Here is a 17,915-nt window from a genome sequence, read left to right on the forward strand (position 1 = left end):
AAACAATGCAGGTATTGACATCGTCCATCCAGAGTTACTTAGGCCCAGCATGGAGGCTGAGGAACTGTGAGGCCTTGGTATATTGCTTTCATACTTCTTCGTTGGCAACAGTGAGCTGGATTTTGGGCAGGTCCTTTATACCTTTTAGAAGTCAAACAATTTTTACAATGTGATCTTTGGTATCTTTATAGGTACAGTTGGTCTTCCTGTTGTGATAACAGGAAGAGGAATGGCATGTACAATGTGCTGTAATCTTGTTGTCATCCTTAGCAAAGTGCAGGTCTTACTGTTCTGATGTAAACAACACATTCCTCAGTGTTTACCAGTTTTACTGTTGTCAGTTGTGTCCTTCATTATCAATACAAGTCATTATTTTAGTCCTTGCTCTGTGGTTTGTTCTGATGCTTTTATGTGCACTCACATTTGCCAATCATACTTTAGTCAGACCAGTATTTTTGCTAAAAGTCTACAAAATGGCTGCCCTTCTAGTTCATAATATTCAGTGTTAAAATGAGGAAACTGCATTGGTTTTTGAACTCTTCGAAGAATGCAGCTTATTGAAATAAACTTTGCTCATAAATACTAATATATGTTGGCTTGTTGGATATCTCCAGAAAGTACTGATCACATGTGGATAGAATTACTGTATTTTTGCTATATAACTTTGAAACTAGCTTTGTCTAAGAATGAAAAACAGGAAGACTAGTGTGACTGAAGTGTACATGAGAGAGGAAGTATGCTCTACTCTGCAATCCTTCTGGTTCCTTTTCTCTGGCTTTTTACTGGTGCACTGATGAGTTTCTCACGTTAAAGAAAAACGTGTGCACTGTTAACTGAGTGAAGTTGTCGATATGGACTTTGCCTTCCTAGAAACAGTCTGCTTCTTGCCACGAGTGTACTACTTTTAAATTTAAATTGGGACCTCATTCCCCCGCAGCAAGAACACTTGTAACAGATAACCAGTGGTGTTCCTTTAGGATTAGTTCCCAACTACACTTTAAAAGGTCGTATGAGTGGTGTAAAGAGTCAGCAGAAAATGTGATGAAAGTTGCATAGGAATTGGCCTTGGCCAAATTTCAGTGCATGTGGTGAAGCTGCAAAAACAGCAGGATTTACTTGTTGGTTTTAATTGTAAATTGGGAGAGCAATTCACCTGAACTAAGAGATTACTATTTTTCTGAGCTAACAGTCCTTTTTTTCTCAAGTATTTGTAGGTACTGGTAAATTCAACCCAGATCCAGCCTGTACTGTCTGGTACCAGCATTTATGGTGGAACTCTCTAGTCTGTAATGAAACAGAATTGTAGAGGTGGAAATGAAAGCCTGTTTACAGTAGAAACAGCCACTGAGATATAACGTCCACAGAGAAGGCGATACATATGCTCCTCGATGTCCTGAAGTAGAAACCCTTTAATAGTTAAGAATGTCTGTACATCAAGTGTTGATGTGACTAGTCTGCATTGTGGACTTAATACAGGGGAAGTAAGAGCCTGCATAGGGTGCATTTCCTCAGCAGTTGGAAGGTCTTCTGAATTAATTTGTGTAGAAGTAGCAATTTCTTTAGCAATCTAGCTTTTTGAAATAACTGTGGATGAACCAATTTCTCTTGCAGACTGTGTTTCTCAGTATGTTGATGAGGTCAATAGGGAACAAAAATACAGTTCTCCTTGGCCTTGGCTTTCAAATCCTTCAGTTGGCTTGGTATGGTTTTGGATCTCAGTCTTGGTAAGCACGCATTTTCATAGGTACATACTCGTTAAGGAACTGAAATTTTTTTCCCAAGAAATTTTACCATTTGGTTCTGTCATCATGAGTATTTAAATGTTTTGTAAATTATCAGTCTCATTTGCATTACACTATGAAAATTTGGTCTGTATTTTTTGCACATACAGGAATGATAGAATTTTCTAGATATCGTAGTGTAAGTTCCAAAGTAACAGCCCTTTTGATAAAGGAGACTTTGCACTGTTATGATCCACTGAGTTTTATCTCTACAAATGTGGTTAAAACTTTTTCTTGAACTCACAAACTGGGAAGTAGCATATTCTCTCTAGTACTTCCACTAGATCCATTCTATCAGTCAGTTACTGGACCTCTACTTTCTTCTTTTTTTCTAACATGTCATTCTCTTACTATAACGATAGTTGGTCTTGGAAACTTTGTGCAACTTCTTTTGTTCGAAAAACTGTCTGTAGGTAAAGTGAACTAGAGCCATAAGCTGGAAAAGTGAACTAGAGCCATAAGCTGGAACAGCTTTTCCTTTACAATGTTTGGCCTACTGACAGTGATGAATTCTTTTTCTTTATCAGAGCACTTCCTAGTGAGTTGTACAAGTTAAGAGACAGCTGCCTCACTGGGAGGCCCTGTGAAATTGTTTCCTTGTACAGCCTTTGGAGAAGGCAAACCTGTGCACCACTTCACTCCCACTCCCTTTTCCTCTGCTGTAATGGCTAGTGTAGAATCAAATGCGCTTCTGTTGCAACAAGCTCAGGGTAATTTGTGGGAGGGGAGCAGGAAGAAGGCCCTTACCAGATAATTTCCACTCTTTAGGTATTTTTAAAAGAGTACTTTTGAAAGGTCGTTAAACCTTAAATGAGGGTACCCTTGTGGCCCTTTCTGGGGAGGTTGGGGGTGATTATATGGGCAATTTAATTTTTAATTCAAGTTGTGTATTTAACACAGGATGATGTGGGCAGCAGGAGCTGTAGCAGCAATGTCAAGCATTACGTTCCCAGCAATCAGTGCTCTGGTTTCACGAAATGCAGAGTCAGATCAACAAGGTGAGTATTGATTAAATTTCTGTTTCAGCATCCAGCTGCTTTCATGGATGACTCTTCAGTCTAGAAAGCAGAATACTTATCTAGGTATACGCTTCAAATATGTTGATGAGTAATGAGTTTCTTTGGTAGTAGCTGTGAATGTCTGCCAATCTATGTAGGGAGGAAGGAAGTACACAAATTTGTCAAATTTGCATTGCAAAATACATAGTTTCTGTCTGACCAGCTACTTCTTTTCTAGCATCCTGTAAAAGTACTACAGAAGCAACAAAAACAGATGTGGTAACTTTCATGGTTTTTCTGTCCTCTTTTTTTATTAAAAGTAATATTCTCAAAGTAGATAGTGAGGGTTAATGTTCCATCTTTTTTAATGGAAACTAAGACAAATCTTCCCAGATTAAAAGAACTCTATACAAGAAGCCCTATTCTGTGTGGTAATGTTGGCCCTATTTGCTATATACTTCAGATTTTCAAGGAATAGAAAAGGAAGCTTAAGTGAATAGTTGATCTGAGAAGACAGAAAAAGTCATTGATTTTGATGTGAAGGGGAATGAACAATCAGAAATAACTCTTCATTTAAAATGAATTGAGGGAAGGAGTCATCACAAAGTATAACACTGGTGTATAATAACTGAATTTAGTGTTCTCTTTAAAAAAAAAAGGTACATATAAATTGTAAGTATCAGTCTTGCTTTAATGTTGTACAACGTGAAGTTAGATGAGTGCAGTCACTGTGAGAGGTGCAAAGGAGGTGCAGTTCTAAGTTTTAAGGAGACAGATTTCTATTGAGTTTGAAAGGTGCAGGAGATGGTATATTTGACATGGCTGTTTTAGCATTCCCCTTTTCCCCATTTTTGTTCTAATGGAGACATCTAAGAGTTTTAAAAGAACTTGTTTTCTGTTTATGTCACGAAATTAATAGTTGACAGAAGTCATTGATCTTTCATTTTATGTGGAGGACACTACTGCTAATAGCTCAGGCATGCAATAGTTTCGATGGTGAAGTTTTGCCACCTAGTGGCACAAAGATTTTAAGCTTACATGTCAGCCTATTGAAGACAAAGCACGGGCAACTTCTTTTGGCGTGTTTTCTTTCCTGCCGTTTTACAAGTTACTGTCTTAAGAAGGAAGGGGATATGCAGACTACTAATATTGTAAAAATCGTGTTCTGTAGAATCCTGATTTGTAAGAGCATCAAAAAACTTTTTACATTGTTGTCACAGTCACTTGATGAAGTTGAAGCAGAAATACACCCATAGAGCTATGATTATTCAAGCTTTTAAAATAAACTAACGTAAAACTGCATGCAATCCTATATGGTGAATGTACTGCAGTACTGCTGAGTTTACTGCCCTGAATAAGTTACTTGCTACTGAAATAAATCCTGGTTTTAGACTGGTGAAGGGAAGAAATCTATTACAGTTTGTGCATATTTTGTCAATAACAACCCTTAACATATACATATATTACTCTAAATTTCACTTGAATATAAATTCTTCACTGCATGCTTGGGTGAGGATGGAAGAACTCTAGTACAGAAAATTAGACTTGCACATAGATTTGGTCACTCATATTCAAAACTCATATTGCTTCCAGTAGCATGCAAGTACAGTAACAGAACTATGGTCATGCAGACAATTATTGTAATCCAGCAAAATTGTCTTCAATGTATGTTTTAAGATGTTGGTATGTAGAAGTAATTGGGAGATGTGCTGTTTTGGAACAGCCGTTACATTACGCTCAGAGTCAACAGCTCTGAGTGTTTTATTCTTGATTTAAAAAAAAAAAAAATCCTATTCTTATTTTTTTTTTCTTTACTAGGTGTTGTCCAAGGAATAATAACTGGAATAAGAGGTCTGTGCAATGGCCTGGGACCAGCACTGTATGGCTTTATTTTCTTTCTCTTTCATGTGGAGCTCAATGAATTACCACTTGACCAGTCTTCTGAAAAAAAACCAATGCAGGATCCCAGTGAAGAGGTAAGTTTAAGATTTGGTGTGATGTTTGCAGCGTAGAACTCATAAGGGTAAAATCTGTCATCTTTGGTTGATTTACAATCTTGATATCTCTTTCTTCAACTATTTCATTCTCACTTGTCAGCTTTATTGAAATATTAAGATAGTTTATAATTTAAATTTGATAGTAAATATTTAGATTTACAGTAGTAGCATTTTTGGTTTTGGTATTTTAATGGAACGAGTTAACTTCTTTTGATGTAATTCTACTCAAAACACAGCTGTAATCCTGATTTACAGAAAAACATGAAATTTTGACAATATTAAGGTCATTTTTGGTAAGTCAGTATATTGTAATAAGCTTATCTTTGAACCTCACAGCAAGAAGTTAATTATTCATTTATACAGTAATTCAGCATACAGTTGAGATATGTACTTCTTTTTCAGTGAACATCAACAATGCTGTTCATCTCCTTTCTTTGCCTGTATAAAATTTGGAGGGGAGAAGTCAATCCTATACAACGTTTCTTTGGAACTCTTTTCAGTCTTTTCTTGTGTCCCTTCCGTCTTTATTTCAGGTGTGCATTTTTGTCTGCTTTGTTGTTTCCTGTTTGGCTTCCAAAATATCGAATATATACTTACCAGAGTTTGGAGAATCTTATGGCCCCATTTTTTTTTAGCTTGATTGTTCTGACCTCTTCAGCTAGAATTTCATTGCTTTTTTCTACGTATTAAGAATGGACTTTTCAGAGAGCTGATGATCTCTCAGCTTGTCGTTAAGCTGATTAAGACAGACAGCCGATTAGTTGAATCAGTAAATAACTGGTGGCTGTTACTGGGGGAAGAACTTTGTTTGTCCCCCAGTCTGTGCATGTTTCCTGCTATTAACTGTAACCAGTGCTTGAACATACTGCTCACTGCTGTGCCTATGGTGAGGTGCTCCATAATTTGCTCAAGCAAACCGCGTAGAGTTTTAGAGTAGCAGAGCCAAAGACACTCTTTCTTGTACAAAAAGGAAACTGTAGTAAAATATGGGAAAAACTTTACAGTCACGATTTCAGGTTTTCAAGAGCTTTGTCATGGTTCCACTGGTTAAAATTTCACTCTTGAACTGTTTTTTAAAGCATTGAGTCACAGAAGCTATTCTTTGGGCAGGAAGTGTGTTGGCTATTTGACCTTGTACACACATTTCTGTTCCAAGTAGTTTCAGTATGTTCTGTTACTTAAGAATATCCATGTATTTTTTTTGTTGAAGTAGCCCAGGTGTATTGCAGTGAGCAACTGACTGTTCCAATAAGTTGTAAACGAGTCCAAACTTCTGTTGTGGAATTTGCTAAAGCTTGTGGTAGAAGTTGCTGCGCTGAAGCCTAATGTATGGGCTTCCTCATAAAAAAAGATTTTACTAAGATGTAAGTGTAAACGAAACTGTCATTTCAGATGTCCTTGTTTTCTTGAAAACCTACTTATTAAGTAGACATTTCTTAGTTAGCAGTACAGCAAAATCAGTACGTACATGCCTAACTAAGATTGGTTTTATTCTAATTTCAGTGGGACTGCTCTTATGAGCACACATATAATTAAACATAAGCTTTGTTTAAATGTCTGTAGTTACATCTCTCTCTGTTAATAGTTAGCAGTCACCTAACAGGTAAAACTGTCATTCAGGAAAATAACAGTACAATTTTTCTCCTACTAATTCTTGTCTAATAAGATAGTGGGAAAGAACTCCACAATTTAAATATTGCATTGTTTTAGAAGTTGATATAAGTAAGATGAATGGAAGTGAAAACCAGGGAATGTACCAAGATTATACAAAGAAATTAGCAAATGTGTACAAAATTAGCTTACAACCCTAGTATTAGTACCTTGGATTTGCAAGGCGCAAATGCAAGCTGCTTCTCTCTTGATTTTGTTGAGTGTTTTAAACTGATAACTAAGAGCTGCTTAACAGGTATACATAGTTTGAAAAATATTTTCTTGATTTTATTAAATGCCAATAAATGTTCACTAAGAAGTGTTGTAATAACAAGTTTAAATGGTCGAGTACCTTGTTTTAAAAAGTTACAGGATGTCTGTGGAACTGCACTTAACTGATATGTGTCTGTGACATTGTTAGTTTTGTTTTTTTTAACGCTTAAGCTTGTATCCTCCCACTGCCTGTCAAATACAGTGAGTCTACAGGTACTCAGCTGAGAATGCACAGTTACTGTACTGAACCTTGATCAAACCCAGTGTGCTGTTGAAGTAAATTAAAAACAGTTCTTCCTGCTTTGTTATAGTATGTGTTACTGCAACTACAGAAAATAGATTTTTAAGTTGTTATCAGAGATAAGTTATTTGTACAGGTGTTGTTAGAATTATTAATGTGAAGAATAAATTTGTTTGTGTAACTTTTGACACATTTTACTTTGAGAGAAAGCTGTCTTATCCTATTAAAAAGAAAAGTTTAACTTAACAGTGAAGCTGATTAATGTCATAATTTAGTATGGTATCTTTCAGATATAAAGCCTTCTGTGTTCACTGATGGACAGAGTGCTAAAACAAAGTGTTAGATATAGTGATTTTGTAAACCTTCATATTCAAACAGTGGCGACAGGAAAGTCTGGATGCAAATTTCAGTTATTTAACATACAGAGTAACCTACTGGTCATTTCTGGTGGCTTTTTAAACAGCTTGACCATAAATTTTTTTTTTGACTTGCCTTTAAGTATTCGTTTATGTTACTGGAGAGGACTTGAGAACAGTATTTTGGTGACTGTCACTTCGGGTTTTTTTCTCATGGAAGTGGGAGAGCTGCAATGCTACCACAGGTCACTCTTGTGATTTTTTTTCTGTCTAAGAAAAGATCTGATGCACCTATTCAAGAAAGATTGTGTATCTGCTCTACAGAGCATAAATAGTAAAAGTTAGGCATATCTATCTTAATTCCTATTTATATAACTGTTTTCAAAACTGGAGAGAAGACGAGGGTGAGGTTGCATCATTATAATTATCCATGGGGAGCTCTTACAGCAAACAGTGCAGTCATAGGTGGTGTTTGGAGAGTGATAATAACACTTGGCAATGCGAGGAGTAAGGACTATTTTTCAAAACTTCTTACTCTGTTCAATGAAACTGCAACAGTAGAATATGCAAAAACTTTTCAGGTAAATCAACAGATACACTGCAAATAAGTATATTAATTTGTGGAAGTTTGTTAAAATCTTTAAGTACTTGTGGACTTGGCACAACTTCAAGATTTAAGCAATACTGTTAAAATAAATTTAATATGATTATATACTTTAGATTTAGAGATCACCAGCTGAAAGATTAGACTTCTACTTGTAACAAGAGTTGAAGCAAGGGAAATATCCTGGCTTGAAAAGTTTAATTGTTTGATTTTTATTTCGTTTTAGTTGACAAAAGTAAGGAAAATTGTTTAAGGTTAAAAAAAAAAATTACTGGTTTGCTGGTGCTTTCTTTGAGTAGAGTTTTGTCATCAAACTTAACTGGTTTAAAATTAGTCTTATTTCTGATGCTTTTTTTTAACTGTGGTTATGAAATGTGCACTAGTTGTATTTTAAATTTTAAAATAAACTGCTTAGAGGCAAGAGAGAATAACTCCAAATACAAAGTTGTTATATGTGCCAGCAACCTGTTTCTGCAGTGAGAACGGTACATACTGTATAGCCTGCTGTTACTTTCCTCACGTTTTAAATGGTGTTTGTTTATTCAGCTAACTTGATTCTAAAGTATGCGAGCTGTGGAAGCAAGTGGAAAAAGTGAAGTTAAAGACTTATTGAGCATTTGTACTTCTGGATGTTGAAAAGTTACGCTATTAATCTTCAGTGGAGTCCTGCTGATTTAACAGGCGTGTTGCCTAACAAAAATATGTTACAAAGAAGCATCACTCAAAATCTGTTTCATCTGCTGGTCAATCCTGTTGTCAATTTGTAGTTCTGTGAATGTTTCTGTTTTTTAGATCAGGGCGCAGATCAGGTGAGGAATTCTTAGGGATTGTAGATGCAGAAAATTCATGTTGCAGTGCACATATGAATTTGTTTGCTTAAACTTTATAGTCAGCTGTAAACATGTCTCCCATTACCTCCTGCCTTAATGGTATAGTTCTTAATGCAGATGTCAATGTGTAAAACTTCTTGAGTTCTTTGATACGCTTGTTTCCCCACAGAGAGCAGTCATTCCTGGTCCGCCCTTCCTGGTTGGAGCATGCATTGTTCTTCTGGCTTTTCTAGTCGCCTTATTTATTCCGGAGCACAGCAAAGCCAGCAGTACCAGAAAACACAGCAACAGCATCGGCGGTACTCTGAGTAACAACCTAGACCAAACTAGAGAAGAGGACATTGAGCCATTGCTACAAGATAGCAGTGTGTGAAGCCTAACTTCTGAAGAGACTGTGGAACAAATTCATGCACTGTGTCTGGAAGATTGGTGGAATGTACAGAGTGTCTGGCCTCTGAAGGGAAGGCAGTGGTGTAGGAGAGAAGGTCACATGCTATATGATACTCGAGGTTGATACCATACTTGCAGGAGGGTTTGTTTAGTGTGGCAGGTCGCAAGCAGGTGTGATTCTGCCCAACAGTGGACTGCAAATGCTGTGTCAAATCCCGGTGCTGGGTAGAAACCCGAATATACAGACATAATGAATTTTTTTTTTTAAGGTTTGAATGTTCAGTTCCCAAAGTTGTATGCAAAATAACTGGTTGTGACGCAGAACGGTTTCTGCTGCCGCTGTTAAAGGTTGTTTTGTGTTTCTTATGCCTTTTGTCTGTGTGTATGCCACATGTGGTCCTCACGATGTGAGAGGGACTGATCTATATAGTCCTGGTGTCTGAAACAATGGTTATCAGTAGAAGTAATTAAATCTGCTGAAAACACATTCTCAAACATTTAGCAATGAGGAGTCCAGTAGTTACCAGAAAGCAGTGGTGAAACTGAGATACCTTCTGAGGGTGTGTGATCACACATGACAGTCATTACCCATAAATGAAGGTCATATTGAAGTCTTAAACCCACATTCCAGAACAGTGAGTTCTGAGCAGTTAAACGCAAATCCAGTTGGCACCTGAGAGCCTTGGTCACATTAAAGTTTTGCTAATAAAAAATAGGATTTTACTTATAAAATGAGCAGTGTCAGAAATATGGATATTCCTGACTTTTGAGGCAGGAAGAACAGTGGGTGCCAGTGTAGTTTACATCAAGAAATATGTGTATTTATTGTATTTTGTCACTTTATTTGCCATATGAAATAATATTTCCTATTAATTCTTTTCACCCCTGCCTTAATTGCTACTTAGTGTTCAGTTATTAATCATATTTAGCCTTCATATCACTGTCTTTGTGTGCCGAATCTCATGATATATTCATATCAAATTTCCTTTCTAAAAGATGCTTTAAAAGTTACGAATGGCTACAAATGTGCTAATTTTTAGAGACATTTTATGAAAAATACACAGATTTATATGTATTTTGCTGCAGTGTAAATGGACCATTGAAATGAACTTTAACGAAGTACTCCTATGAATGTTTCGTATGGATGCAATATATGTAGATATTTGTAAGGAGTTTTAATTTTTCCAGGTGGAGTGCTGTGTAAATCATGTATTTATAAATGTAATGAGGGTACTGACAGATATACAGTTTTTTAAAAGGATTGTGTACTGACTGAACAAATTTTAAAAATATATATTTTGAAACTTACTCCACACTGAGCAGAGATAGACCTTTTGTACTATGCGGTTTGGTTTTTAAGTTAAGAAGCTTCCTAATGCATAATAAATCTGCACCTTAAGCTTTCTAGGTTTCATGTCTAAGTGTGTATTCTTCCATGCTCACTGTTGTACCTTCCCTGCTTCAGAACAGAAGCGGTTTAATCCTAGTGCTTGATTGCAGTACCTGAATTCTGTTGCACTGTTGTGTCTGTGTCATCAAGAGTGGTGAAAAGCATGCTTTGCTCAGAAGACCATTTGGGGTCGGACATGCTGTCCAGTGGGGTAAAGAAGTGGAAAGAGTGGAACGGAGTCAGTTTAACAAAAAAAAAAAAGGCATTGCTGCTCTGAACAGTACTACAAAATTAAGATGCTTATTGTGATGATGCTTACGAGTTTCTTTTACTTTGAATTACTTGGAATTCAGACCTTGGCTTTTATGTTGGATATTTTATTTTTGCTGCAGGCCAGACTGCAATCAAATAGGTTTTGCGTGATCCCAGTGTAGAATGACTTAAACTTGGTGTGGAACTTTATCGTACAGTATGTCAGTGTTAAAAATAGCAGGTGTCAAAGTTATTGCTGCTAATAATATTCCAGCAATGGATCAAAATTGAATTTTTGAAGTAAAATCTTGGAATCACAGGATGGTTAGGGTTGAAAGGGACCTTTAAAGGTCATGGGGCAGGGACAACTTTCACTGTACCAGGTTGCTCAAAGCCACGTCCAACCTGACCTTGAACACTTCCAGGGACGGGAATCCACCATTTCTCTGGTCAACCTGTTCCAGTGCCTTACCACCCTCACAGTAATTAATTTTTTCCTAGATGTAGTCTAAATCTACCCTTTTCACTTGAAAACTATTGTCCATTGTCCTGTCACCACAGGGTAAAATGTGTCTCTCTTTTCCTTATAAGCCCCCTTTATATACTGAAGGGGTCTCCCTAGAGCCTTCTCTTCTCCAGGCTGAACAGCCCCAACTCAGTCCTTCTTCATAGGAGAGGTGTTCCAGCTGACTGACTGTTTCTGTGCCCCTCCTCTGGACCCCCTCTAACAGGTCCCTGTCTTTTCTTGTGCTGGCGAACCTAGAGCTGTATGCAAAAAAGTATTTTGAGCATGCAAATATATTTTTATAAATTACGTACATGTACTGCTGTACTAGTAGAATACATCACAGAAAATAAAAAAGATACAATACAGATTAAGTAAACAATTCAAAATATTTTTATTAGTGGTACAAAATATCTTTTTATTGTCAGTAGAAAATAAGTGATGCTGTGGAATATGTTTCATTATGTTTTAAAATCTTGGTTTAACACTGGTGCAGAGATTCAGAGGTCTGGTTCTAAGTTCAATTTATTTGTTACTTGGTTTTAATGGCTGTCATTGCTGATGAAGATACCTCACACAGATACATAGTTCCTAGTGGAAGAAGTGCTTTGCTGGCCCTGCTTACTAAATCATGATGCTTATTTTTCAGTCCCATCCACCAATTATGCAATGGTGTTTGTTAAATTTCAGCTACTAACTTTCCGTCTTCCCCGATGTCAATCAGTTGTTCTTGCAAGCTAACTTGAATGTCTTGAATTTTTGTGGTTTTTAGAAATGTATTAAAACCCCACTAAAACTCTTCATTTGGAAGGTTTTTTAAACAGGTTAGAAAATTGTTTCCAAGTTCAAGTGTATAGGTCTGAGAGTTCTTATGGATGACATCTTTGCACTGCTTTCTACAAGAAAATCACATGATGATGGAAATGTTTCCGAACTTATGTTTTCAGAATGCTCTTTCAATACAACAAATGTCTTTAAAAAGCAGTTATTTTCTCACTCATTGTTAAAAGGTCACCTTTACCTTGAAGGAACAGATTAAATGTTTTTATTTTTCTAGAATATTGGCCTAGGTGACATAGTACTGACAGGCCCTTTTCATCACAGAAAAGGTCAGAAGATTAGGAACACTTGCTTGTCTTTCTGTGAAAGGAAAGTGTGTACTCCTCTTTAAGTTTGACAAAACTTTTAAGCACTTTGCCATGAGGTAACCAGTGAACCTCTGTGGTGCAAAAGACTTTCATGGTGACTCCCCATCTCTTTCTAAAGTATTGCAAATACTGGAGTATTGAAAGGTCTTGTTTTTTATAAAATTAACCACATCGATGACATCTTGTAGCCCTTACACACTTCTGGCTCCTACTTACTTGCTGCATTAGGTTGCCCATGTGTGATCCAGTGAATGAATTTCGCTATTGCTGTAACCTTATCCTGGGATTCTTTTTTTATTCCAGTCAAAGCGTCCGCTCCATCAGTGGTTACACGTGCATTTTTTCCACGAAGCATTGTTTTTATTAAAGGAACTGTTTACTGTTGGGAATATATCTTCTCTAGTACATCTTTCCTTTAGTGACTCTCAAAAAAGTTGTTCTACATGTATTTCATCATTTAAAAAATCTAGCAAATACCATAAACCGAGGCAGGTTAGGAACACCTGTACTTTCATCCAACTGTATAAGAAACCTCCCACACCCCATAACTTGTTCTAATACTTCTTTCTTCAAACCTTCTGCAATGGTTTCTATGAAATGTGATGCCAGTGTGGAGTATAGCGTGACTTTAAACGTTGCTGAAAATATTGTAAAAGTTTCTCCTGGATCGTTATTTTTTAAATGCCATGCTAATCCTCATGGCTTCATACTACTATGAGCTAACACCTAAAGGCACAGTATTCGCCTGAACTGAGGTTCGTTGTTAGCAATAGTTCATGTAAATTCGTATTTCAAATAGTCACTGATGCTACCATGCAATATAGTTGATGAAGGTCTCCTACTAGGAGCAGAAGTGTCAGCTCTGCAACTTACTTGTTTGTTTGTGCTTGTATTATTAGTATTGCCTTCTGCAAGTTTTTTTTCAGGAACCTTTGTAAGCCGCTTGGTAATTTTGTGTTAGTTTAGTTACAAGTCGATGATATAATCCATATATCCACTTAACTGAGCACAAGTGAGCTGCAACATGTCACAATACACTGAGAGTGACTGAACGAGTGAGAGTGCCACTGTCAACCCCCGTCTGCATTGTGAGGGACCCACTCCTCCCCGAGGATACTTCATGTGCTGTCTGTGTGATGCACGACCATCTGACACGCAGAAGAAAGGAGGGTGCTGTTGTCAAGACATATTAAATATTAGTAAAACTTGATTTCTTTCTTACTTTTTTAGATAAAAAATAAACAGAAGTTGTAACATTTTCTTCTGGCACCCCAGTGGATTGTCTTGCACACCCCTGGGATGTTCATCCCCCAGCTGGGAGACCGCTACTCTAGAGCATGTTTTACTGTAGTATAAGAACATGCAATAACAGTAAGACAGTGCCTTAGTTCCTCAGGGAGGCGATGGGCATGCTTCTTTAACACAGCTGCTGGGCTTCATTTGTGTTAACCTGTGTTTCCCTGAACCACAGAAACAAAGTTTTGGTTGTTCTGGTGCAATGTATCTTTCTTCTTTTTTCAGGAGAAATCAAACATGGTCTTGCCCTCACAAAAGTAGGGGAGAGGAGGAGGGAAGATAGAGAAAAGATCTGGAGAACTATGCTTAGGATACTTGTTTCCTTTCCCTTTTCCTCTGCGCAGAGATTTTGCACTGACATGTATGTGCATTTATTACAAAAATACGATGCAGCTGTTATTTGATTGTAACATGCTGGGGGATTATAACAACATCTTGACCTGTGATGTTTAAACAAGTGTGTTAACCAATCTGTTATGTATACTGACATCAGAATGTCTTCAAAAGGGAAGAGAATTTGATTTTAAAAGTTGTTGGAAATGTCTCCTGCTCAGACTTTCCTGTTGATGCGGTCCAAAAGCCTTCACTTACAGGATTTTCCAGCTTAGCTGGCTAAGATGAGACACTTCCTAGTCAATCTGAAAGTGTTTGGAAAGCGGGATGAGAGGACAAGCAGAATAGCCTATTTTTGTATGATTAAAGAAAACTAGCATGATTTATAGTCTTTTGTTTAATTGCATGCTGTCTTACCTGTTAGGGTTTGGGACCCTCAAGGTGAGGAGATTGATCAAAGAGTAGAGGTAAGGGCTTGAATCCTGTGTGTTTAAATAACTGTATTAAGCCAGTTTTTTATTGTCTAGACAATTTCTCTTGAATAAGTGTTGCAGAAAAGAAGGTGCTACTTGTCTCATTTGCCTCATTGCTTCGGAACAAGAACAGTCTGGCACTGTTGTCTAAAAGAACATTTTGCAATAAGAGGATGGAAGATGTTGGGAAAGGTTCAAGATACACTCCCAGGCCTGGCGTTGCTACTCCTCGGCCCTTGCAGCGTGATTTTGTGTTGTCATGAAGCTGCCTTTATCTTACGTATTGCACGTTCAGCACCTTAAAGCAAGAGTGTTAAAATCCTTCCTTAATTTGAAAGTAAGTGCTGGATCAGTTGCTAAATCCCTGAGACGTTTAGATCTGGGTAAGGTAAATGCAATTGACTGAATTAGGTGCCAACAGTTTTGAAGTTGCAATATTTTTTATAACTGTTGGTTTTGTTGGCAGGAAACAATGACCACTTCTGATTGCATACCCGAATGAGAGTCTAGGCTTATGAATTTCAGAAAGTTTCTTGTGTCTGAAACATCCCTTAGTTGCTGCCTTATCTATCCCTTAATGCTTACCTAACAATGTAACTGTGTAAGAAACAGACTGTAAAGGAAACTGTGCTGCTAGCTCTGCTCCGTCGGAATGAAGGCAAAAATCTGCTTGGAAGGACCTTATTTAGTGATGATGCAACAAAAACTGACAACAAAGGGCAGGCAACATCAGCCACGACAAATACATTTTCTACACATGTGATAAGTGTTGATGTTCCTGAAAACTTTGCCGTAGCTGTATTGTTTTGTCCAGGAACTCTGTCTTAAAGTCAGATTTTGCATCACAACCAACTATTTTTATTGCCCTTCTTCTTTTCCTAATTTTGATGAAGAGTGTTTTTAAGCATGTTTTTATGCTTTACAGCAAAATCCTGCAGTCTTTTCTGAAAGTGATTGGTTCTCTTTTGTTAGAGACACTTAATCATATATGGAGGTGTCTGCTGTATGGTATGCAGGTACCACTTTTGACAACTTGATGCCTTTTCTCCGAGCAGTGATTCAAACATCCCTCTGAAAAATAGTGAAGGTAAAAAACACGACAGAATTCCTAGTAATAGACTGAAGTGTTAAGTGCTGAAGAAAAAATGAAACATGCAGGTCTAAGCATCCTTCCATGTTGCTTAAAGCTACAAAGGAGTTTTTTCTTGCTGTCTTCCTTCTTTATGCCTGCATGATAGCTGCAGTGTATTTTGTAATCAGTGGCTGCATCTGTACCTGGCTTCTAAGTAGCTGCAACTCTGTAGGCTTGCCCAGCTAGGCCCCTAGCCCGTATACTTTGTTCTCATGCATAAATGCATTGGGAGTTTTAATTCAATGTGGACACTGATCCCAGAAAGTTTTAAACATGCATTTAAGTGCTAGTAGAAAGCCGTAGATACAATATTTGAAGATGTGTACCAAAAGTGTACATTTATATTTTTATTAATGCTGAGAGAGAAATAAAACTGAAAAGGAAGACTGAGCAATGCAAATATTCAATAGACTGTGCCACCTAAAGCCAATTGCATTCTCCAGATCCTTGTCAGGCACACATTTTGACCTCTGAGAGAGGTTGCAGGCCTCTGTGCAGTCAGAGGAAAAAGCTGTTTGCAGAGCTGCTGATTTGCGATCTTAACGTTTAAGGATTTATTGTGCTTGGACAATGGGTTTCCATTTTTCCCCAAGAACAAGCATTCCCTGCCAATGAGTTAGCTTTCATTTTTCAAACATGAAGGTATGTTGGGGCAAGTACCTTGGGAAATGTGGAGCACTGAGAACTCCTAATGATTATAGAACTAAGTAATCCAAAATAAATCCATGGGTTTTTTTTATTTTTAATACAAATCATATGAAAACGGAAGATGTGACAAAATCAAGAGAAGAGTTCAATTTTTAGTGTTTCAGACTAATTCTGAAATTATTTATCTGTATATGAAATACATCAGCAGCATCACAGCTGCCCTTCTGGAAGGTGAAAGAAAAGAAAAATGTGATAAAGGTCAAACTGTCAGGCAGCGTATTATGAGCAAAACACTTTCCTAGGGCACAGCCTCACCAAGAGTGGGCTGGTGCCACGTTGACATTACAGTATCTGTGAAAAGGAAAAATAACTCATGACTCTAGGCAATAACTGAAGGTAGTAAAAACAACCCATTTGCCCTATTTCTCCCATCTCTAGGGGGGAAAAAACGTCAAGCTACCATGTAGCAATAATATTAAAAAGTTCTGCACAGGTGCCTCAAGCAGCTGGTTGAAGTCTTGGTCTTTTATTATGAAATACACAATGGTAAAAGCTTATCTCTAAGTTTGTGGAAGGACCCCAGGGCAGATATCTGTGAATTTATTTGCTTTTATTCAGTGTTGAGTTTAGTTACATTTAGAAAAGAAATTTCAAATATGGAACAGGAAAGATTCTATGTGTGCCTTTCGAGGTAAATTTTTTAAATTTTATTTTTAAATAGAATGTTTATTTTCTTAATTGCAAAGACTCCAAAGTCAACCTGAGATTTTCAACTTGTGCTGTTATATTTCTAACATAGTTGCCAGAAATGCTGACCCACCTGAGGTGTAGAATAAGTGTAATAAAGTGCATTTCAGATAGCATGGGGTTACTGAAGAGAGAGAATGAAAGAAAGCAGCTTGACTTCCTTAACCAACTGAATTTTCAAACCCGATAAAAATCTCACGAAGTGAGAAAGCTTTATCTGGAAATTGATACAATAAAACTAAGTACTAGTTGCAAGAAGGTTTTGTTAAAACCTGTAAAAAATAATTTAGTTAAAAAGTGCATTACCTGTAGTAAGACCTAGCTTTGAAATGAAATATTTTTGACATCCCATTGATCAGTGACTTTGGCCGAAGTTATATCTGAAATATATCTAGAATTTTAAAAAATTAATGGTATGAATCAAAAGCTAGTAGGAAGACCTGCACACCAGACTTCATTTCTGAAAACTGAAAAATTTGTCCTTCAAAGGAGAGAGTTCAACCCTATTTGACACAGCCATTTTCCTGTGATGCCCCGGGTGCCGCAAGCTTTTCCAGTATCCATTCATCCCCTCATAGGAAAACTTACAGGTGTTCTTTAAAGCCAGGAGAGTCCAACTGCTGCAGTCTCAGGTATCTATTTAGCAGCTGATGCCAGTAGGATACACCTCCTTAACACCAATGCTTTAAAAATGTCTTTTGTTTATTTGTTCATGCTCCAATATTTTTTTCCTCTGGAGCTGACTATTCTTTTCTGACCATGCGACTTTCCACGAGATTTCTAGTAGGCGGTACATGATGGTGTTTAGCAGCACATAACTATGCTTGAACTGGAGTGTTCAGATTCTTGTTGTCAGAGGAATGCTAGTTTA

The 17,915-nt window shown here is 37.2% G+C and overlaps 1 protein-coding gene across 1 annotated transcript in view; it reads left to right on the plus strand.

Annotated features, from left to right (window-relative positions):
- The window catches only part of SLC71A2 (solute carrier family 71 member 2), a 32,925-nt gene extending 22,401 nt beyond the window's left edge, over window positions 1-10,524 (plus strand). The window contains exons 9-12 of the mRNA XM_075410850.1: window positions 1,612-1,724; window positions 2,682-2,779; window positions 4,598-4,755; window positions 8,900-10,524. Of these exons, the coding sequence (XP_075266965.1) occupies window positions 1,612-1,724; window positions 2,682-2,779; window positions 4,598-4,755; window positions 8,900-9,103 (573 nt within the window). The 3' untranslated portion in view covers window positions 9,104-10,524. The remainder of the gene's footprint in view (window positions 1-1,611; window positions 1,725-2,681; window positions 2,780-4,597; window positions 4,756-8,899) is intronic.
- The last annotated feature ends 7,391 nt before the right edge of the window (window positions 10,525-17,915 follow it).

Source organism: Opisthocomus hoazin, chromosome Z (genome assembly GCF_030867145.1).
Source record: "Opisthocomus hoazin isolate bOpiHoa1 chromosome Z, bOpiHoa1.hap1, whole genome shotgun sequence".
Lineage (NCBI taxonomy): Eukaryota > Metazoa > Chordata > Aves > Opisthocomiformes > Opisthocomidae > Opisthocomus > Opisthocomus hoazin.